We start from the raw sequence: 22282 nt of genomic DNA, 5'->3' as shown, positions 1-22282 counted from the left end.
GGAATGTATTGGTTGATTCCAGTTAGCTACTTGGGGGCTCACACGAATTGATAGACTGTTGAGCAGTAAACAATGATAGTCTTGGGAATTATCTTGAACAATTAAGCCGAATTCTCTCATTGGCTCATGACGCCAAAGTGACGGGGTAGCTTCTTTGACACCCCTGTATCTTTGGTGAGAAACGCGCAAAAGGTTCTACGCGTCGGGACCCGAAGTTTGTCACGTGCCAGCTGCCAACCAGTGTCCACCAGTCCACTTGGAGGTATTCGAGTGTACCTGGCGACAGGAATGCGGTGAGCAGTACCTTGACTCTACCACCCGCCAGAGGTGCCTGAACCAAAGCAATTTACGGATACCCATGCTGCAACGGTGCTCTCCCTCGCCTTGTTCCGTGCTGGTCTCCGCTAAATCGCATCCCTGAAAGAGTTTGGACACTCTTCAACCTCCAACTTTCTGACCTCACTGCTCTATTTTTTTCCCGCCCTCGCCTTTCGTCGATCGCATCGCACGGCACACCGCTTCCATCTACGACCTTCGCAGATTGACTGCGTCGAAGTCGAACCATTCGCGACTGGGTATCTCCATCCTTGGATGACGCAGTTAGGCTATTGCCCCCCTTGCTAGCCCGCCAGCCGCCAACCGCCCGTGTCGGTGTCGACTCCTCCTCGGTCGCGTGAACCTCAACATCGCGCATCTGTCTCCCGCCACGCTCCTGCCGCTGTTGTCTCCAGCGATGCCCTCTGCCCTCTGAAGCACCCGACACGCAAGAGACGATGGTCGGTCGCAGGCGGGAGTGGTAGAGACAGATACACCTCACGATGACCCGCCAACCGTCGGCGAGCTTCGCGCAATTCTTTCCTGCCGCACCACGTGCTGCCAGGGACAGGGCCACCGAGAGAGAAAAGGCCAAGGCCAAGACACAAGATACTCCTGCTACCAGTGGCCTGCTTGTTGGCCAGAAAAGTGGTGCTACCGCTTCGCTCAACGGCACAAGCGCCCGAGCGCCATCTGGTACTGATGGCCTACTCTCCGACTCCTCTCAACAGCCGGCCGATGGCCATGAGTCGCCTTTAGGAGATACACTCAACGCCGTTGGATCTGCGAGCTCTTACGCGAGCACTGGCTCTTCCTCCGTCTTCAGCACCTCTGCGCGACAGGCCGCCCCGAACGGCTCATCTCATATACCCACCACCAGCGGCACGCCGCTCACCTCAATAGAATCACCTTCATACTCGGGAAATGCTGGCCTGCCGAAGACGAACATGGTCCACGCACAAACCATCGATCGGGATGAGGCATCGGCCTCCCGCAATACCCCATTATCCCGCCTGAACGGCTCGCTCCCGGAGCCCTCACCCATTGAGCGCACTCCTGCGCGAGATCTTTCTCGAACCACGAAAGGCATCAAATGCACATATGATCCATTTAACGACCGGACCCTGTCGAAGCACAATAAGAAAAGTGCCAAGCCGATATACAAGGAGTTTGGATTGGTACGTACAAACATAACATATCCGCCCATGGAGGGGGGGCGTCATCTTTTGAGTGAGAGCTATGGCTAATAAACTGAGTAGGAAGATGACACCCCCCCTCCAGACCCTCGCCTCGCTAAAGGCGGGCGATTGGGCTATATCAACACCGACTTCCACCTTCCAAAGTCTCGACTGCGACAGTCGCCGTATAATCTCAAGCCGTATCCGTACGACTCGAAAACCTCGCTTGGGCCTGGCCCACCAACACAGATCGTCGTGACTGGCTTCAATCCTCTCATCACCTTTTCCAAGGTGACGGCAGCTTTCGCGACATTTGGAGACATTGCAGAGAGCAGCAACAAGATGCATCCTGAGACAGGCAGCTATCTTGGCTTTGCGACGTTTCGATACAAGGATGCGCATCCCGGTCGCTCGAGGCTCAACCCGATCAGAGCAATTGATGCCGCGCGCCGCGCTGTGAAAGCTATGCACGGGCAGCGAATTGAGGCGAACCAAATACGAGTCGAGTATGACCCCGAGGGCAAGAAAAGCGCTCGCATGCTTGAAGAAGCCTTGAGAAGAGAGCGTGCATCCCAAGATGTACACACTGTACACACTGCTTCAAAGGCGCCTCCAACAGGCCCGCGGGTTAATGTGCCCGAAAAGGTTCCTGGTCCACCACCATTGGCGCCAAAGGGCCCCTCGTCCCATCGGCAAGCAGTGGCTGGTGTCCCTCCCTGGGTGCCAAGTCAGCCAAAGGGGCATGTCGCTATAGAGGATAAGGCTATCGCGAAGCAACTCGAAAACGACCCGTATGTGTTTGTTGCGCACGAACATGTGCCCGTCATGGTTACGACAATTCCGCACATGAAGAAGCGCCTCAAGGCTTTCGCTTTTGACGAAATTCGCATCGACAGAACAGGCTACTTTATTGTCTTTCCGAACACCTTCCACGGTCGAAATGAAGCCATGAAGTGCTATAGAGCTGCTAATCACACCGACCTGTTCACATACAATATGGTTATGCAGCTCTACCTCCCGCAGAACTCATCTCGAGACTCTGAGTCGGCAGCCCCAGCTCCGCGCTCACGACGAACCCCTAGCCCCGAACGAAAGCGTCGAACCGATCAGCGATTGCGAGAGGATAAGGATCGCCGCCGTCGCGAAGAGGAAGCAGATCTGGAAGAGGAAAAGCGACAAAGAGCTAAGAACTTTGACCCTGTCATGGAAGCTTGCGATGTTGTTGCCAGAGAACTGGCAGAGCATCTGATCAAGCACATCAGATCACGGGTTGCCGCTCCTACTTTGACGAATTTCCTCAACCCCTCCAATCATGTCGCGATGCGCCAGAAACTCGGTCTCAGAGATCCGGCTGGTTCTGTCCCGTCGGTTACCGTAGATGCAGGTGACGAGAGTCCTGGTGGTGCTACTCCCAACTCGGGAGCAGATCCCATCGAGCGTCGTACCGGCCGTCTAGAGATATCCTCCCTACCCCGTATTCGTAAAGCCAAGGCCACAGGACACGGAGCTCGTAATAATGTTGGGTTTATGGATCCCTTCTCGCGCAAGCGTGCTCCTCAAAGCCGCGGTGCTTTCAGGTCACTGCACCATCGACTGAAGAGCTACGATAGCGATGTCGAATCCGACGAAGAAGTTGAGGTCAGAGAGTCTGTCGCAAGGGACACGGAAGAGCCTGATTCTCGGCCGCGCAGTCGCATGAGTACAGACGATGATGTATCCAGAGAAGACTTTGCTTCGTGGGGCCCTGCGGAGGAAGACTCCATGACCGAGGCAAGCTTTGCGGTTGTTGATGGGCTGACCTCGACCAAGAAGAGAAAACTGGACCTTGAGCTTCGGTCAGCAGTTAAGCGCCATAAGAAGTCCGACGAGGAACTCTTTGGGGTCACGCTGGATAACATGGAGCCCGACTTGCCAGTTCATGAAATATCCGAGGAAGCCACGCCTGATGTCGACATGGCTGATGTGCGAAGCGAGACTCGCTCCGAAACCCCGGCCCTCTCAACTAAAGCTTCGGCGAAGAAGTTGAAGTCAAAGAAGAAATCAAAGAAACAACTGTTCGAGGAACGTGAGGCTCTGAAAAAGCAACAGCAAGCACAGTCGGTTGCAGAAACAGAAGAGGAAGAGCCGGTCCCCGCGAAGACCCCGGTGGAGGAGGTGAAGCCAGAGCCAGAGCCAGCACCAGCATTAGCAGCAAAGAGGGAGGACGAGCCTGTTGCTGCTGTAGATTTCACCCTGTACTCAACGACGCCGAGACGCGCTCTTGATCTGCCTACCGACTTCAAGCTGGATATTGCAACCATGCAAGAGTTGTCCATGTCAGCTGCGGATATGCCAGACTTGGCCAGGCTCAGCAAAAGGTTTGGAGGGGCAGATCTGGGGGACCCGCTTCTTTGGCTTTGGCGGCGCAACAGGGTACGAGAACTCAACTCAAAGGACGGGTCTATCGATCGTGCGGTTGGTATTGAAGGCTACTACGTCTCTAATTCCACCGGTTCCGCACGAACCGAAGGTGTCAAGAAGATTCTTAACGCCGAAAAGTCCAAATACCTGCCTCATCACATCAAGGTCCAGAAACAAAGAGAGGCACGGCAGGCGAAGTACAAGAAGGATGGCAAGGATGCGGCGGTTGAGGCCAGCAGGCTTGCTGTCGCTGAAAAGGTCGTCGCCAAGGGCAACTCGAGAGCTAATCGTGCAAACAACCGTCGCCACGTGTCAGCTCTTCAGGACGAGAAGAAGATGTCGGGCGACTCTGATGCCTTCAAATTCAACCAGCTTAAGAAGCGGAAGAAGCCAGTCAAATTTGCTAGATCTGCCATCCACAACTGGGGTCTCTATACGGAAGAGAACATCAACAAGGATGACATGATTATCGAGTACGTGGGCGAACAAGTCAGACAGTCCATCTCGGAGATTCGGGAGAAGCGCTACCTCAAGAGCGGCATGGGCAGCAGTTACTTGTTCCGCATCGACGATAATACCGTCATTGATGCGACCAAGAAGGGCGGTATTGCTCGATTCATCAACCACAGCTGCATGCCCAACTGTACGGCCAAGATCATTAAGGTGGATGGAAGCAAACGAATCGTTATTTATGCTCTCCGGGACATTGCACAGCGTGAGTATTGTTCTGATTCGTGGTTTGAGGAATATGCTAACATCCCCGCAGACGAGGAACTGACATACGACTACAAATTCGAACGTGAGATCGGCAGTTTGGACCGCATTCCCTGTCTTTGCGGTACGGCGGCGTGCAAGGGATTCCTCAACTAATCCTGATCGCTTCTTTCCGGTGTTTTTTTTTTTTTGGGTGGACGGGTGGGCTGTCTGCATTGCGCCCTCGTGCATGTTCATGGGGGCTGGTTGCGTTGCGGGAGTAGGAACTCAACTTCTAGAGTCGTTTTTTGCGAGGGGCAGTCGTCGACGGTGATTGATCGTCGTCTCTCATTTGTTCTCTTCACACATGCATACCCCTTGGATCCGTCTTTGCGTTTATATTATATGCATACCAACCGAGGCCGGGTAAGGGAATGGAGACGAAACTTTTGGGCAAAGGGCGGGGAAAAAAGTGTACTATGAGATACTCTCCGCGGATGCGGTCTTTGGCGTTCATTTTCGGAGCAACGGGGCTATCTGGGCCCATTTGAAGGGCCAGGCTGGCCAGCAGATTACGTGACATTTATCTGCCTACGATGACGGGAGACGGGAGAGAAGGGGACAGGCCCTGAGGTGTGCGAGGGCGAGCGAGACAACCATCTCTAGGTAATCCGAGCGTATATCACCACAATGTATATATGGCGAAGGAGACACGGTCGGTGTTGGGGACTGAAACACGAGACCCAATCACACGCCGGGAGACTGGTTATTAATATCAATGGCGTTTGGCCCCCTGAGCATTCTTTTATTGCCTTGCCGCTGAGGGTGAAGACTTTTGTAGACTGATGTTTCTGACGAAGGAGCTAAATGGGTATAAGGGACCGCTGAATTCCATATCGTACCTGATGAAAGGGTGAGCCTGTGTTGATGTTTGGCATGGTGGAGTGAAACCCACCAGTAGTTGACCGCCAACACGAACCCTTCGCCGTCTGCTGGGCAGGACTGTGAAACCTTGTGGTACCACATGGCAGGGAGGTAGAGCATGTCGCCAGGTTCGAGGGTGACTCTGACGGGTTCCGCGAGGTGAGAGTACGGCATGGCGTTGACCTGGGGGAAGTCCGGGTCCCACGTCGCAAACGGGACTTTATCTGATAGCTTGCCCTTCTCCCCATCCGCGTCATTGTCGTCGTCGCAATCAAGCTCCAGGATGAGGTCGTCGGCGGAGGACTCTTTACGCCGGCGGTGGTACGTCGCGGGGGTGAGGCTTTGCTCGTTAACGCAAGGGTGGCATAGGGGCGGGAGGAGGACGAAGTGCTTGCGGCCGCGGACCTGGACGTAGATGTTTTCGTAGTTGTCCTTGTGAAGGGCTGTGACAGAGCGGGCGTTGCCGATCCAGAGGTTTATGGCGTCCGGGTCGCGGTCGAGGGCGATGCGGGCGAAGGGGACTGAGGGGGGGACGTGGTTGAAGAGGGGGAGATATTCATTGCGAAGGTTGTCGTTTTCTGAGTGGGTTAGTGGAGGGTTCGTTACAGGGTGTGAGTATGAGTGACTTTGTAATGAGGGTTGGGAGTTAATGTGAGTGAGAATTGAGTGCTAGTGGTGTGTTTGTGAGAGGGTCGTGAGGATTATGAAGCGAGAGCCGTGAGATGAGATGAAGGTTGAGAAACATACGGGTCTGGGCGTAGCGGACTTCTGAGGTGGTGTCTTTGCTTCGTTCTTGATCTATCACGTAGTTGAGGAACTCTTCAAAATCTTGATGTTCCTCATGGGGCTTTGCGAAGACTACTTCTTCGTCATGGGAGGTTGGCGCATCGGCGTTGCTTTTTTACGTGTTAGTCGTGTGATGAGATTTTCGGCTATGAACAACAGCAGATAAGTAACCACTCACCCAAACGGGGTCACGGCGACATTGACAGTCTGATCCTTGAAGGCATCCAGCAGGAACTCCTTGTCCCAGGTCTTGTTCGACCTCCACGAGCAAGCAGCCCCGCGGACGACGAAAGGCGTGTTGCGGGCGACATAGCGCATGAACTCGAGGGGGCTCGGCTCCTCGTTCAGCTCGTTGATGAAGGCGCCGTTGAGCTCGTTGAAGGTGGTAATCAGCTCGGACAGGGGGTCCCCTGATGGTGCCGGGATTTCTGAGTCCATGGCGCCGGGCCTGATGTGAGAGTGAGTGCGGTGGTACGCCCGGCGATGGTGATGAGGATGAATTTGGGATGGAGTTGTGGTCGCATGACTAAGACAGGGTGTGATGGGAGGAGGGTTTTTCTCGTATGGAGAGCGAGAATTACGACGAATGCCTCAATGAATGCCTCAATTGAGCCGGACAAGGTGTAATGCAGCAAATCTGCCCGATATTCCCAGGTGGCTCTCGGTTTAGTTTTGAAAATGGTCTTATTTGTGCCGGTGAGAGAGAGTCTATTGGCGTTTCACGGTTTCAAAGTCATGTCATTTAAACGCGGCCCCGGGAAGTGTTCACGGGTTCTACGATCACCAGCAACAGGCAGGCTACTGGTTCATGGCTACAGCTAGCTGAAGACGAAGTGCCGGCTCAGTTGCAGGAAAGGCAAAAAAAGAAAAGAATGCAACATTGGGAACGCTGTTGCGGAGGAAAACACGCGAGATACAGGGGTGTTCTGCTGTTGCTGTTGCTTTCTGCGCGCGAAGGGTACCCGGAAAAAGAGGGGGTGGGAGCACGGGTATCGTATCGAGGGTCTCTAGGGGTCTTGGGGAGGATGGGGGTCTCAATTGGTGGTGCGAACCGCACAGGGCGGTGCGGAGCCAATGAGAAGGGCGGACCGGGTGGGAAATGGCCTGACTTTGGCATCAACTGGGCTGATTATGATGGAAGCATTGGTGATTTTGAGCAAACACACCGCACCTCGCGCAAATGCAATCACACTTGACTTGGTCTTAGGCTACCCAAGCTGCTGCAAGATTGCCCATCTGATTAATTATAGATTGTAGTAGATCAGATCTGCCCATGCCGGTCGTGTCGCCCTTTTGGTTATATAGTATGCGTCGGCCGCCCTTTCCTTTTGATGTTTTGTTCCGTCAGCAGAAGCTCCGTCCGACCTTCCTGACGATATTCCCGTCGGGTGAAAAGCTTGCTTGCCGCCAATAGCAACCAACACCAATTGCCTTACACCAACACCGCCGACATCGACAAGTGTCACTTGCATCAATTCAATTCTTCCGATTTGAACCCGATCGAACTAACCGACAGCCATGCTGCATTGGAGGACTTCTTATTCACTGTCGCCGTCACGGTCTCATCACAGCCAGCATCACCACCGCCAAACACTGGAACCGAATCCGGCCGTGCAAAGCCACCTCAGCTTGCGGTTTGAGCTTGCCACAGTTCACACGACATGAATAATCACCATAATCTACCGTTTTCGCCATGTGCATGCATTCCAGAACGACACGATGACCACGAACCCCATCACTGGCGCATATCGATCGGCGTTCGGGACTCTCGGCTGGGCTGGGCTGGTGCCAATCGTCACATTCACCTCCTCGGTCCGTCCACACGACAGTGTGACGGGATTCCAGGCTCTCTGCATTGCTAAGACATGGCTCGCTTAGCCGTCCGCAGCGCATTACCTTTGCCAGGCACCCAGGGTTGAGTCCTGTCTGTCTTTATCCCCCCCCCCCCCCCATGCCGAGGGGGATGGACCGAGGCACGTTTCCGAGCTGGACGGACCGGATTTCGAAGGATATGCGCCCGCTTCAACCTGCTCCCTCGTATCTTCCCCCGAGCCCGCGGCCGCCGTTAATGCGCCAGAACAAACCGCGCAACGTACACCACGAGGTGTGCGCACGTACGCACCGCAAGCAGCTTGCACTTACACCTGGCTTGGAGCTTCCAACACCCCGTGTGTCCCGCGCGGGTTGCGCCCGGTCCCCCGAGACCCCTACACTTGCTGACCTTCAAGCGAAGACGAGACAGGAAGCGCAGGATGGGGTTGAGGGGAAAGGGAGGGGGGTGAACACGACTCGAACAACGAATCAGTTCAAGAACTGCGCGCCAATGCTCCTGCAGACACAAACGGTGGATGTTCTCCTTGTCCTCGGGCTGCCTGCGTGTTGACACGCACAGCACTACCTCGACAGCGCCGGCACCGGCACCACCACCACTAGCCCCGTTTCTCTACTGTCTCTCCGGCTCAGGAAAGACGAGCGGTCCTAGTGAGCGCGCCAAGAACAGCCGACAGGAACTCTTTCTCTATCAATGTCTCTCGCTTGGATGCGGGCAAAATGTGCCTGTTCACCTTGATACATTCCGAAGGGAGAGACACGATTTGTCTGTCGCAGCATTTTGGTTTTTTACCCCCCTTGACCTTCTGGAATGTCCCAGAGTCTTTCTAGGTTTGGTCCATCTGTTTGAAACTCGTCCACCACTGGCATTTTTGGGGGCAGACTAACGCGAAGCGTATGTCCACCCACCACGTCTCGGTAGGCATCAAGCGGCCAAGGTGAGGGGTAGCGTCCTCCGAGTCTGAGGAACTGAGATGCAGAGCAGAAGCCAGAAGCCACGCAGAGATGCAGCAGGTACGCATGGCCGGCGGCTGTTTGACTTGTCTCGTGCGTGAGCTGCTCCGCTTGGCCTTCATCTCAGGATCCCCCAACTTGGATTTTGACTTTGTCGCCCCCAAAATAGCCCCCCCAAGGACGTTCCCAAACTACCCCTCAATTTCCAACCTTATCTTTCTTCCCCGTCGCGTGGATTTGCCCTACCTCGCCTGGAGCTGCCCGCGAAGTCCAGGCGACGTCTCCTCTCGTCCCTGCTTGCCATGAGGTCTGAGCTACACGCGTCCCATGATTTCCCTTCGGATATCCTGGAGGATCAGTGGTGGGCTGGGCTGGGCTTTTGCCGTGCGGCAGCACGAAGGTCGTCAAGTTGGCGCGAGAAGGAGGGCAGCACCTCCTTTACAAATTATTGGCTTGAAAGAAGCCTTTCAGGTCTTGTCTCAAGTCTTGGACACCCCCAGGAAGCAGGACAGGAGAGCTGCAGACGTCAGCGCCGGTGTCAGCGTCAAGCGGGAGAAGGGGGCTTGCTCTAGTGGGCGATCTGCCATCACATACACTACACTACATTCAGACACGCAAGACGTCTCCAGCTTGGCGGCAACGCCAAAACGCCCCTGGCTTGGCTTCTAGCGTCTCCTGCTCCAAGCCTTGGTCTTGGTCTTGGTCTTGGATTCTCGCAGAGACGAGGTATCTTCTAAGTCCCCGGGTCTCATCTTTTCCCCCCGGGGGGGCCCATCTCACTAAGTTTCCTGCCCACCCTCGCAGGGAAGTCGTCCCATGTTCCCCGACACACCACGCCATGGCCGTCGGCAGGTTCCACCACCATTCAGTGGACTGAGGTGCGGTGCGGTGCCCATTGCTCACCGACAACCAGCGCCCTCCTCGCTGTTCGCTGCCCACACAAGTGTGTGTGTACCATGCTCCTCGCCCCCAGCGACGTGCTGTCGGGTCGGTTGTCTTGGGCCACCTAAAGCTGGTGCAGTCACCTCAGGTACTGCGATATCATATGCGGCGCTATTACTTGAGGAAAACGCCCTGTGGAGAGAAGTGCCGGCACCTGGGCCTCACCTGAGCCGCCTGACGTAAGGTCTGGTGGTATGCAGCGAGGCAGTCACCTAAGAGCAATCGACGAGAGGTAGGTGCCTATCTAAGTAGATCGGTACCCCTGGATGGGGTTCCCGGTGGTGGTGTGCGATCCCCTCTGCACACTGCAACAGGGACACTTTCGCATCGCACCCGCCCTGCCTCTCCTGTCCCGCAGCGTCCTGTCAGGTCGGCCAACCCACACCACCACGCCACGCCACGCCGTGCTTGCTACCACATCTCTACATCCACCGATCGATACTCACTACCTTACCTGACCTTGCCTTAGCTCCCAATCACCTGCCAAAGAAATACGTCGTCTTTTTTCAACACCATCAACCTCCCGCTTTACCAACCCAGGGTCGCCCCCCGAAAGCCGTCCCAATTTACGCCTGCCTTGGCCGCCGCATATCATTCTCCGCATCTCCCGTCGCCCAAGCTGTCGAACTCCAACGACATTAATTGCTCCCAGACTTGAGCGCCTGCGACTTGCTCCGCCCGCACCACAGACGCCGGGCACAAACAACACCCACCAGCGCACCGACGAAAGGACATGCGTCCCAATTGAATCCCTCCCGACTTACGACTAACACAATTTCCGCAACGTCTTCCAAGCCGCCAGTCCGGACTAGCAGGATTAGTCTTGTCTTCTGTCGTCTGGCTCCATCGCAGGTGCCCGCCGCCGTCGTTCCACTTCCACCCTCTCCCGACACCCGATCGACCGACGAACGTGGAACCGACCGACCACGTCCAATCCCCGTCTCCTCCCAGACGCAAATACACACTACTTGCCAGAGCCGCGCCCACATCCCTCCTTCGCGCGCATTGATTTCAAAAGCTTTCACCTCTCCGTTCCCCAGTTTCGACACACCTGCACAACCAACGATCCCCCGGCCCGTTGCTAATGTCCCATCCGTCTGGCCGCCTTGCCTAGCCCGCCCGTCGAACCGAATCATGAGTGCGACGACCAACTCCTGCAGGCCTCCAACATCATTCTGTGCAGATAAACAGTGGATGGTTCGAAAGCTCGCCTGAGCCGCCTCCGCTTCTGCAACCGAGTTTAACCTCTTCTTCTGCTGCAGCTGCTGCAAGTCAACTTGCAACCGTCGCCGCAGATGATTTGGTATCTGTTGTATCCTTTGCGAGGGTATGGACCGCTCACACTACCGCCCGCACTCGTGCCCCGGCCTCACGCGCATCTCTTGACTAACTGCCCTTCAGAACTACGGAAGCTCCTGTCCTTGCCCCGAACCATCCTCTCCGTCGATGCTTTGCGCGATACGGTCGATACGCTGCGAGACACGTCGTCACGACACTCATCATTTCTGTGGCCGTTGCCGCTATCCTCATCTACCCATTTCCATATCTATACACGTCCGACCTTAGCAATGGCGCCTCCAACCTCCCCCACCACGTGTGGACTGCAGCGCAGCCGCTCAAGGAGAACAGCACCGAGCCCGACGTTATAATGCGTTCCATATGGGTCCACGGCAGTTACATGAAGGCTTTGGAACGCGATGTCTTGCTTGGCGCTCTTGAACTGCAAGATGAGCTTCTTGGTCCCACCAAAGATTTCAGCCCGCGCCGGCCCGTAACGACCCTCCGTCTCCACGACCCGCACGTGGATCTCGCTCCAGGAGACCGGGATGCCTTCCATGTCGTCAATGGCCTCACAAATCAGTCATGGTTCTTCCATTCGCCACTTCAGTACTGGGCCTGCTCCACGGAGCGCATACTCGACGACGCGGACATTCTATCGACAGTGAATGCTAGGAAAACGCAACCTACCTCAGTCAATGTGACTCTGAGGCACTCCATTGTCTTCAGCGGAAAACGCTTCGAGGACCGAAAACTAATGGCAGCGGATGCCTTGGTGATCACCCTAATTCACCTCCGCGATTCACCGGTTGGCCGCCAATGGGAAAGAAAGGCAGAAGCACTTGCCACACGTATGAGAAACACTTGGACCGCATATCCCGCCGACGGCAAGAGCATGACCAGCCAGCTCTATGAGTTCCAATTCATGCCCATTTCTATGCAAGATACGGTAATACTGGCTCTTGCATACGGCCTGGTATCGGTTTACTTCTTATTCAGCCTTTCAAAATTACGAGCCGTCAAGTCCAAGGTCGGCCTCATAGTCATGGTCTTCGCTCAGATCGTTGTTTCCATAATGTCGAGTTTCACGGTATGTGCCGTTTTTCGCGTCGACCTCTCGGGGATTCCACAAGCGGCGTATCCGGTCGTGGTTCTCTCGATGAGTCTCGAGAACATTTTCAGGCTTATCAACGCCGTCATCATGACTCCCTCGGAAAACAGCACGAGTAGTCGAATCAGCCGTGCATTTGGCGAAACGGCACACATCGCTTTAGCCAGTTCAGCGCAAAACGTCTTCATTCTGTGGGGCCTGTCCAAGGTGGTCTCACCCGGCGTGTCCGCGTTCTGCACTTTTGTTTCCGTTGCAATTGTGTTTGACTTTTTCTACCTGTCGACATTCTTTCTGGCCGTCCTCAGCGTCGATGTCCGGCGAACAGAGCTGGGTGACGCACTCGCCAAAGCATCGCTCAAGAACAATCGATATGGCCAGGAGCAGCCACTCAAAAGAAGCTGGTTCGAGGCCATGCTTCAAGGAAAGATCGCTCTGTCAACTCGGATCGCCGGCACCGTCGTCATGATCACTTTTGTCTTGATTGCGCAGTGGCACTTTTTCGAGAATGACACGATGTTCAGGCTTATACGTGGAATTTTCAGGATAGGTCGAGACACCGTCAACTTCAGCCAGCAGAAGAATGCGATGCTTGTCGACATTCATCAAGCGCGCAGTCCGACGTCGTGGCTTCGGTTGCAAGACCACGAAAGCGCGCGCGAGGTCATCAACGTCATCAAGCCGAACTCCCACAGTTACACCGCGCGCGTCTACGATCCACTGGTCTTTGTACTCAACGGCGCCGATCGTACCCCGCGCATGCCCGAGCGACCCTTGTTACCAGCGCTTTACGACTTCATTGACCACCACTTGAAGCATTTTCTAGTTACCGTGCTGTTCATCGTGTCGGCTGTACGTCTTCTCATGCATTACTTGTTATGGGGTGACGATGCCGAATCCAGACGAAATGACGACTTCAGCGATCAGCCTCTCCTTGCAGTCGAGACATTGCCGGAGGAACACGCCCTCGACGTTGTTCTGATGTCGTCGTCTTACGACGGTCACATCATCTCCGTAGGTCTCGACCGCTCAGTGCGGGTTTGGGACGTTCGATCGGGCATCATTGGCTACTCGCTCGCTGATGTCGAACCACCGCCAGAGAATCCCTTCCCCGTCTTGGCCGTCGCAACAGACAAGAAGTCCAACTGGTTGGCTCTGTTATCGTCTCGCAAGGTCTTTCTATGGAACTTGCAAGAGCACCGGTGGAGCAAATCAGTGCCGGTGGAACTGAATGGCCAAAAACCGGAGGGTTTCTTTTTCGGCACGCCGACGTTCGACTACTCGAGCCCTCTGGTCATTGTGCGACGAAACGGAACGATGACCCAGATCTTCCCCGGCTCAAAGGAGCCCATGGAGTTTACCATCTGCAAGAGCCCGCTCATCTCAGTTCGGCCGCTGGTGCAGAAGAACGTGCCGGGCGGAAACCAGCAACTATCGATCCTGACTGCATCCAGAAAGGGGTGCATCCACGTTGCAACGCATCAGCAAGACAACTCGTGGGTTTCGCAAAGCTTGGATGTTCACTCCATCGAGGATCGAGACGCGTATCAAGTCGTGCCGCTCTCTGCGCTTAGCTCGTTTCTAGTTGCCAGATCTCAGACGGTCGATCTCGTCGACGCGAAGACCAACACCCTGCTCCACACGTTTGAAACGGAGCCAATCCAGCCGCGGTCTCTCAGGTGTTTCCACTCCTCGCGGCGCAAACCGCAGTGCGGCTCGGTTGGACTTGTGTCATTTGGCATCGCTTACAACCACGCTGACTCGGGCGACTGTATCATCCAGACTTACACCTGTAAGGAGGAAGGGAATGTCATCTGCTTCCGCAACACGAGCATGCCGCCCAGCCGCAGCTGCTCTTTGTGGCACGATACAATCGAGTCGAAGCGGCAAATCGCCAACCCTGGCACGTGGGAGGCGCTCCCCAATGGCTTCCTTGTTGGCGTTCGGAAGGACAACTACGACAGTGGATCAAGCAGTGGAGAGTCGTCTCCGACAACAACGGGCGGGCTACGACGGAGGATGTATCAACGACTAGAGAAGAGGCCTAGCAGATCTCAGGACAACTGGGAAGTATGGCTCGCCTCAGAGCTGGGTCGCGAGGAGATTTACGAGACCAAGCCGTTGCACTCGGAGTTCGAGAACGGCTCGCATCTCATCATATCTGAGCTTGGTCCTATGGTCAAGGTCGGCACAGCATCTGTGGCGGTGGGGTTCGGAAACATCATTAAGCTCATCACGGTCGGTCATCAGCATTTCGAGGACCTGGCCGAAGCCGGAAACGGAGACCTCTTGAATCTGGGTAGCCGGAGGAGGAAGCCGGCGGGCGGCGTTACACACCAGCGCATGAAGGTCCCATCGTGGATTTGAGTCGACAAATGGGGAAAGTGCAATCTTAGGACCGTGATATGGACGGCGTATCATTTCCGCTTTTTATTCTTATTTCTTCTTTTTATATACCCCGGATCACGAAGGGAGTTTGTTGGGATATCTATTTGGGTGTTTATATTTAGTCTACTTGGTGTAATACCCCGTCATGAAATGGTGGGGATGGGTTTTTTCAGACTCCCAATACGATGAATTGAAACGTCAATCATGATGTTCGACGTTGTATTGTGAATGTGAGCTGCTGTATGCGTGGGGCCTCTGACGCGGATATTGTTGAGAACAACCACAAATGCCAAGAGCGCACCCCCGGAGAAAATCAAAGGAAAAGTCGCCAGAGAGATTAAGGAGATGGCGAAACATAGTCTCGCGAGCAGTTTCGAATTCGGCTACGTCCCCAAGACGATTGATGAGTTCGTTGGCGATAGCCTCCTCATTGTCGAGCAAGTCTTGGTGACACAATTTTCACAAATCATAGTACCTAGCGCTCGATGTACGTCAATCGACGAAGACTTATGATGAATACTGGGTCAAGGATGACTGGAGACCACGGCGGCCGCGTAGGGGGGGATGGAATCTGGAGCGAACTTTCAAGTACCTAGCCGCACCTGCTGTTGACTGATTTCCGTAGAAACGAATACTTTCTAGGTTTTGACAAAGGATCCCTTGAAAGGATACATCTGGTGGGTGTTATTGTAGACTTCGGGGGTCTAAGGGATGTTCGAAAACTTATATACGACTGTTACTGAAAGATCTGTCTTCCCAGTACGAAGCACGTGAGCTATCGAAGTGTCGTCTGTCTTTGAGGTTAGTGTTTTAGTACGAAAGAGTCTGGTATTATACAGTTTGTGGCTCCTAGACCGCAAATAGGAGTCAGAGCTGGTAATTCCTTACGCAGTACAGGGCGACCAAGATCTCAAAGACGTCGTCACTCTTTTGATAGCGTAAGGGGATGATATCAGGAATTCGGCTTAAAGATGATGTGGCCACTGTCCGTCATTGTCCAAAGCCCAGAGTTTATTTGTACTTGTATCGGAATGTGATCTCGGTGGTCCGACCTAGCATCTCGGCATGTTGGAACTCAACTCAGGACTTTTCACCCAGCCTCGACATTACTATAAAGTTTGATTTGTCGCCAACTCATTGCTTTCTTCACATTCGGTTGGAATTCGATTGGTTTTCAAAAGAGGCTTGGTTCATCGTCTAGTCCCCTTCTCCGCAGTTGGGATTTGTGAGTCTGAGGCCCGTCCTGATCACCTCACCCGTGACGCTTGCTTATCGAGTATATAGAGCGATTCGGTTCGGTTCTTATATTCGTTCTTTTGTATGCACCAATTGCACAGGACTGACCCCGTTTCTGCTCCAGTACTCACAGAAGCATCGCAATGCAGCGCTGACGCCTTGATCAGACCCTTCGTGGTTCTTGAATAAGTTGTCTTCTTATAGGTCGTCGTCGCTGGGCCTTGTCTACGTATTCCTAGCAAATAGTTCGTCAAGGTGTCTCCTGGTATGACACGTGGAGGCTTTTTTGAGCTTAGCGGTGCTCGCTCGTTCTGATCTGCCTGTGTTCCGAGCATGAGTTTGTGAGCCTGGGACCGACCCAGTCAAGCCATCTGTGAAATTTTCTTGTGAGCTATAAGAAGTGGTTTGATCCAGCCCCCGTTTCCAAGTTGACGACGCACCAGGAATGGTCTGAGGTCTCAGCTTTCTCTCAGCAGCAGAGGTATGCCCATTCACAGCTGATATCTTGCACAGAATGAAAAGACAGTTCGGTCTGTTCTTGGAGAACTTGTCTTCCTGTAGGTCGTTCTCGTTAGCTTTGGAGTATTCTTGCTGGATTATTCGTCACAGAGTCAATTTGCCCTCTTGGCCGTTCCGATATTACACATGGAGATGCATTCGAGTGACGACGCCGTGGGCTTGAATGTCCTCGCGTGGTCTGGTTTAAATGCGTTCCAAGCTTGCTTCTCCTGTAAGCATTGGCCGTTGGTCGTAAAGTGAATGATAACACGACTAATATGTACCCATCGTTATGACGGACAACAAACGTCTTGTCATCCATTCACCCTGTTTTGGAGTTGTTGGTACTTCGTGTCTCATGGGACTATCTCAGAAAGCCAATAATAGTGCTATCAGGACCCATGATTCCCAAGCCATCGGACAAATGTCTTTGGGATAATGGGATCTCTTTTTGGGCTTCTCAAGTTGAGGCAAACCGCTAATCGCGCGTGTTTCTTGAATCAACAGTTACTCGGCAGAGTCTGCGATCCTTCAACTATAGTTATGTGTGTATTAAAGCTGGTATAAATGCCGGACCGTGAAGGGAGGGTAAAAGGAAGGGCCTGTGTTGCGGCGAGACTGTCTGCAACTGAAACCAGGCTTTGGGACTATGTATCATAGACGAAGGCTCTGGAAGATCGTTTCCGCTGCTGAGAGAACAAACTGCATCTTTGCCCCGAGTGGTAAAGCTAGGGGCTCGCCATCATACGTTTTCAAGTCCTTGGTCAATCCAAGAGTCCCTGGGTGGCGGGTTCTTTTTTATGCTCCCATTGAATCGTTGCTGAGCTATACACTGCGGATCAACAGGAGAGGGCGGCAAGCAGAATCAGAATAGAGCTTTCAAGCGTCTGAGTTCAACACATTCCGCTCTGATAATGAGGGGAGAACAGACAATGCCAACTTCCTGCTGAAACAAACAGGGAAAAGACAGTATCCCGCCGACTGGATTGTGGAAAAAAAATATTCCCATGGCTGCATGAAGGACTTAAATAACAATTTGACTCTGGACATTGTAGGAGAAGGTGCGTCGTTGTACTCTCACCGCAAACAAGTAGCAATATCGATATGTCTCTGGATTTGGAAACGAACGAACAGGCTATAAAACTATGGTAAAGATTGCCCATCCTCTCTTCGAAATAACAACCGGCCTCACTATCTCAATGTCGGGACCAAGATGCTCAGATGGTCCAGCACAGGGGTTTGGGCACAGTCTCTGAGTTTTCCTCTGACGAGCTCGTTCGTTACGAAGTAACAGCCACTTGAATTCTTCTGGAGTCTGGCGTATATTCAAACAAGAGTACTTATGAATCTCATGGACGCTGAGCTAAGTGTGCCCGAGAGAGGTCATCCGTCCTAAGAAAGAGGTGGAGCCATGGGAGTCTAGACATACCCAACGGAAAATATTACGAATTCCTGAAGGAAGCCGAAGAAGACTTGAATTCCATCCTTGGAGAAGTGGGAAATCAGCGCGGAATCGCACCGGCGTACAAGCCACCGCAATCACAGAGACTGGAATGATTGAACGACACCAAAGAAAGCTGGTAATTGCTTCTGGGAAGAGGTTCCTGAGCAGTATCATGTTCATTCGTAAAATTCGGGGGTCCGTCGCTCTTTTGTAATGTAGTTGACGCAACCTTCAAAGATTCGCAAGGCGCCAGGAAAAATGTAGAACTAGCATGCAGATCTCGAAGCCTCTAAACCCCACGTATTCCTCGAGGAATAAGCCAACCATAGTTTCCGACAGCAAGGGAGAGGGTGAGATCTTTCGGGTGGTAATCGCCGTGTTCTCGACGAAACTCGTCCCCAGAGGTAGTAGTCAATAGCCGATTCATCAAGACAAAGGCACGATGATCCAGTCGAGTCTGTATTTCTCTACAGATAGTATTTATATCTAGGCACGGACGAGACCCAAACGAGAATTCACTAGTCTTGTAGATTTTGCCCATAAGACTTTGTCGAGTCTCCACGACGCCAAAACGCAATGGATCGACGGGCTGGGCGGCCTTCCTTTCGATAAACATCCAAAGCGGTGCTTACGACTGACACAACGATCGCCAGCCCGCGCTGCAGAAGACGCAGGTGAGTTCACCAAACACTCTAGACCGTTGTCCTCCCGTATTCTTACCGAATACAACAGCTTGGACAGAGCACGCGAGTCGTACAGAGGAAAGATATGGCCGAATCCAGATCTCATCTGTCAAGAGCCTCTACGACTTTGGCTATGATAGACATTCAGAGTGGATAGCGTGGAGCACCATGACCCAAGACCATGGGCCGCCCGCAAGAGGCCGAGATCAACAGAGTTGGGCATCCATCGGCACCTCCAAACAACAACACACTCTCGCCTCTCGAGTCAATCACACAGATGGGCTCGACCCATAACGACAAAAGTCCCGTCCCCATCGACGGACCCCCATGCCGCCGGCGCGGAAATCAAGCTCTCTCCTTTGCAAATGCTCCGAGCCGATCGATCAATAAGGGGGGAAGAAAAATAACAAGTGCATAGAACATTAATCACATTGGATCTCAACCTCCAAACCGATATTCGACTCGGAACCCAAATCACCGCCCCTTGTGCTGAACGAGCCCGGTAATTCTTTTCCTCTTCCCTCCCGGAGAAGCAAATGCCTATCGATATGTGCGCCTTTGTAAGTATATCTCGATTTTAACTCTGGTGATATACCGGTACCGCAACCGTAGCATATCTCGCTTGAGTCCCACCGCAACATCAACAACAAGCAAAGCCAGCCACCGCCACGACCACAGCCCACCCCCTGAGACGGGATCCAACGGCGGCAGTCCATCTCCCTTCACATCGTTACGATCCAGGGGGCATGGAGAGAACGGTTCGGAACTTCGCAGTGCACAGAACATGTTCGTCGCCCATCAACAGACGTGGAATGGGAGAGAGAGAGCTGGGGGATGGCAAAGGGGAAGGGGGAAACGCGTTCCATCGAGTCCCACGTCGTTGGGCATCCATCTACGAAAATGTCCGAAACCCCATCGAGAGACTCTCAATCATCTCTTTCCCCTTCCTCAAGCCCCCATTCTGCAATGGCAAAAATGCGTGATATAGACGGGCCATCTACGAGGTATATTTTTACGCCGCCGCGAAACCTCCAATCTCCCTCAGGTGAACGTTGCTCAACCTGCTTTTCCTTCCCACCGTCAAATGCAAGCCCAAGCCTTCGCGTTCCTCCCCGCCTCCCTTACCACCCCCATGCCCCTTTTGATATTCCCCTAATCCCCCGATCTGAGCAAGGGCAGAGAGAGCTCCGCCACTTACTCACTCCCTCTCTGTGTGTGCTATTAAATCCCGGAGGGTGATTGAGTCTTAATAGAGTAGCGAGTAAGGCTTAACGGCACCGCACAGCGGAGCGATCAACCCCCCCCCCCCCCCTCCCCAGAGAGCCTGGCTAAGGGACGGCTACTACCTTGACGGTACCTTTCCCCCCTACCCTTCTTCTCTGCTCCCCTTCATGAACCACTACCGCCACCATCCCCGGGGAAGCACGGCGGACACGCGCGCGCGCGTTGTGGTTCACAACGTGAAGCAACAAATTACGGACGTCGGGCGGACTGCTCCAGGAGGCGAGGAGACAACGTGGGAATAAGGGGAAGAGGGGGGGAAGGAGGGTACGTGTTAGCTCAACCTTTCCCACATCTCGCCGAGCTTATTGCTAAGCTGTTCACAAGAAAGAGAGCACATCCCATCAACCTTGGAACGAGAGACGTTCCCGCCGTCACCAGATACGTTAGAAAAGGACGTGTGTGCGCGAGAGCCAAGGCAAGCTCGTACGGGATACATCCCGCCGCAAGCCCCAGGAGAAGCACTGCTACTCAAAAAGGGGGGCAGACAGACAGGCAGGCAGGCGGGCGGCGGGACACCGAAAGGCGCGTGGCAACCCAGAAAAGATGCTGCGATGCCCACTACGCTTACTCTAGAAAACATCCGAAGAAGCACGGAACCGGCACTAACACAGTTCGCTACAGTACACTGTCCACATTCGTTGCAGGAATAAGGGGATTCCGTGGGAAGGGCAGGAGGGGAGGGGGTGTGGCGTGTGTAAGAAGTTCAGAGTACCAGCAGCAGCAGCAGCAGCAGCGAGAGAATGAGGGTAGGGGGAGGGGTGAATATGGACTTGGTTGGTTATATCAGAGTGTGGAAAATAAAGAAAGCAACGATTCGAGAGAGAAAGTCCAAGTCCTTTGCTTTGCAAGATCCAAGGCCCCAAAGTGCCCGCACCACCATCACGCCCCTCCTCGAGGCAGGGAACCAGACGTCAGTTACAGTTACGGCGGACGGGGGGGCTGTCATGTAGGGACGTGGTGGATTAGCACGAAAGGACGTGATGGGGGATCATGGATAACTGGGCCGGAGGCATGTACCGCCCGTCAAGCTCTGATCGCCGTTACGTCTGCAACCCGTATACACACCCTCTTTCCTCTGCGTGTAAAGAGTACGACTGTACCAGCGTTCGCCGTACATACAGGCGAGAGAGAGACTATGGTGTGTGTAGCAGTAACAACGATTATCCCGTTCGCCACGTTCGCCGCCGCCGCCGTCGTCGTCTTCCTGTCCTTGGCTGTGTCGTAGTCGTACCGCTGAAGATGTTTGCCCGCTGCCATTGCTACCTACGCAACGTTAAAAACATAGCAAACCTGGCCATTGGCAGCTCGCCAACATCACATCAAACGAAGAAAAGGCAGATATCTCGCAGAGCTATGATCACCTGTGGCCCGAGATCTCCGGACCTTACGGGCCCTGGGTGCCGCCGCGGTGATCTTCCTTTCCAGTCTTAGCCCGTAACTCTCTCTCTCTCTCTCTCTCTCTTTCTCTCTTTGCTGTAGTAGCTTCCTCCTGAACATCCATCTTCCGGTGGCCGGGCCCTTATGGGCCACCTGCCCGGCGGCTCTGGGCCTCATGGATCATGGACTCGGGGAAGTCTGAACCGGATAGGGATCAAGGCCCAGGACGACACGACGACGACGACGACGGGGAGTGGAGAAAAAGGGGTCCAAGTGCCGGTGAGTTATATGTGGCAGCCGGAGAGTAAAAAGAACCCACGTTGCAATCTGCTCGTGTACCTCGTCTAATCGCCGCATTTTCCTTTGTGTTTGCTTTTTGATGAAGACAGGTGGAGCGGATCCAGAATGGACACGATGAGGATTCCGTGTACCATGGATGTGGTTAGATGTCGTGGGCGAGACGAGAGTCAAGAGAAACGGAGACGTCCGCATGTACGCGCACTTGGTCGACGACGACGACGTAGCAAATCTTGCGCGGTACGAGAATGTCAAACACGGAGATAACACGAATAGAAAAGCTCCCCTATCCAGCCCGGCGAGCGAGCATACCACCGCCTCAAGCCCTTGGCTGCCAAGTTGACAAGAATGACAAAAAAGAAGGTTTCTTGTCCTTGCGACTCTAGCTCCACTTTTGCTTCGGAAAGAATCTTGCGATTCAATACTACTCTGGCGGGCGAAGGAGGGGAAGAGGGTTTCAAGATCACCTTGCTCAGACATTCGCGCGAGTCGTCCTGACATGAGAGGTTGAGGCGTGGCCATCATAATCGTACGAAGAGCTGCTCTAGCCCTCCGGCGACGCCCCCTCCCGTCGTTCGTTCGTCATCATACCGGCTTCCTGTTGATGAAGACACCTTTGATGATGCGAGTGACGGACGGACATTGTGACGGAGGCGGGGAGGAGCAT

General features: G+C 53.9%; 3 protein-coding genes across 3 annotated transcripts; 2 read left to right on the top strand and 1 right to left on the bottom strand.

The window, feature by feature from the left end:
- Window positions 1-818: 818 nt before the first annotated feature.
- Window positions 819-4763, top strand: COL26b_000294 (uncharacterized protein; the record flags this gene model as incomplete). The annotated part of the gene is made up of 2 exons (XM_053173264.1): window positions 819-1493; window positions 1575-4763. The coding sequence occupies 2 exons, from the start codon at window positions 819-821 to the stop codon at window positions 4761-4763; spliced, it is 3864 nt and encodes a 1287-aa protein (XP_053042970.1).
- A 628-nt stretch (window positions 4764-5391) lies between these two features.
- COL26b_000293 (uncharacterized protein) lies at window positions 5392-6734 on the bottom strand (the record flags this gene model as incomplete). The annotated part of the gene is made up of 4 exons (XM_053173263.1): window positions 5392-5449; window positions 5542-6031; window positions 6258-6406; window positions 6475-6734. The coding sequence occupies 4 exons, from the start codon at window positions 6732-6734 to the stop codon at window positions 5392-5394; spliced, it is 957 nt and encodes a 318-aa protein (XP_053042969.1).
- Window positions 6735-11317: 4583 nt separating this feature from the next.
- COL26b_000292 (uncharacterized protein) lies at window positions 11318-14775 on the top strand (the record flags this gene model as incomplete). Its single annotated transcript, XM_053173262.1, has 2 exons — window positions 11318-11349; window positions 11424-14775. The coding sequence occupies 2 exons, from the start codon at window positions 11318-11320 to the stop codon at window positions 14773-14775; spliced, it is 3384 nt and encodes a 1127-aa protein (XP_053042968.1).
- Between the last annotated feature and the right edge of the window lie 7507 nt (window positions 14776-22282).

This window comes from Colletotrichum chrysophilum, assembly GCF_026319265.1.
Source record: "Colletotrichum chrysophilum strain AFK26 chromosome Unknown scaffold_1, whole genome shotgun sequence".
In the NCBI taxonomy this organism is placed as follows: Eukaryota; Fungi; Ascomycota; class Sordariomycetes; order Glomerellales; family Glomerellaceae; genus Colletotrichum; species Colletotrichum chrysophilum.
Note: the sequence above shows the minus strand (reverse complement) of the source record. Positions and strands in the feature narration are given on the sequence as shown.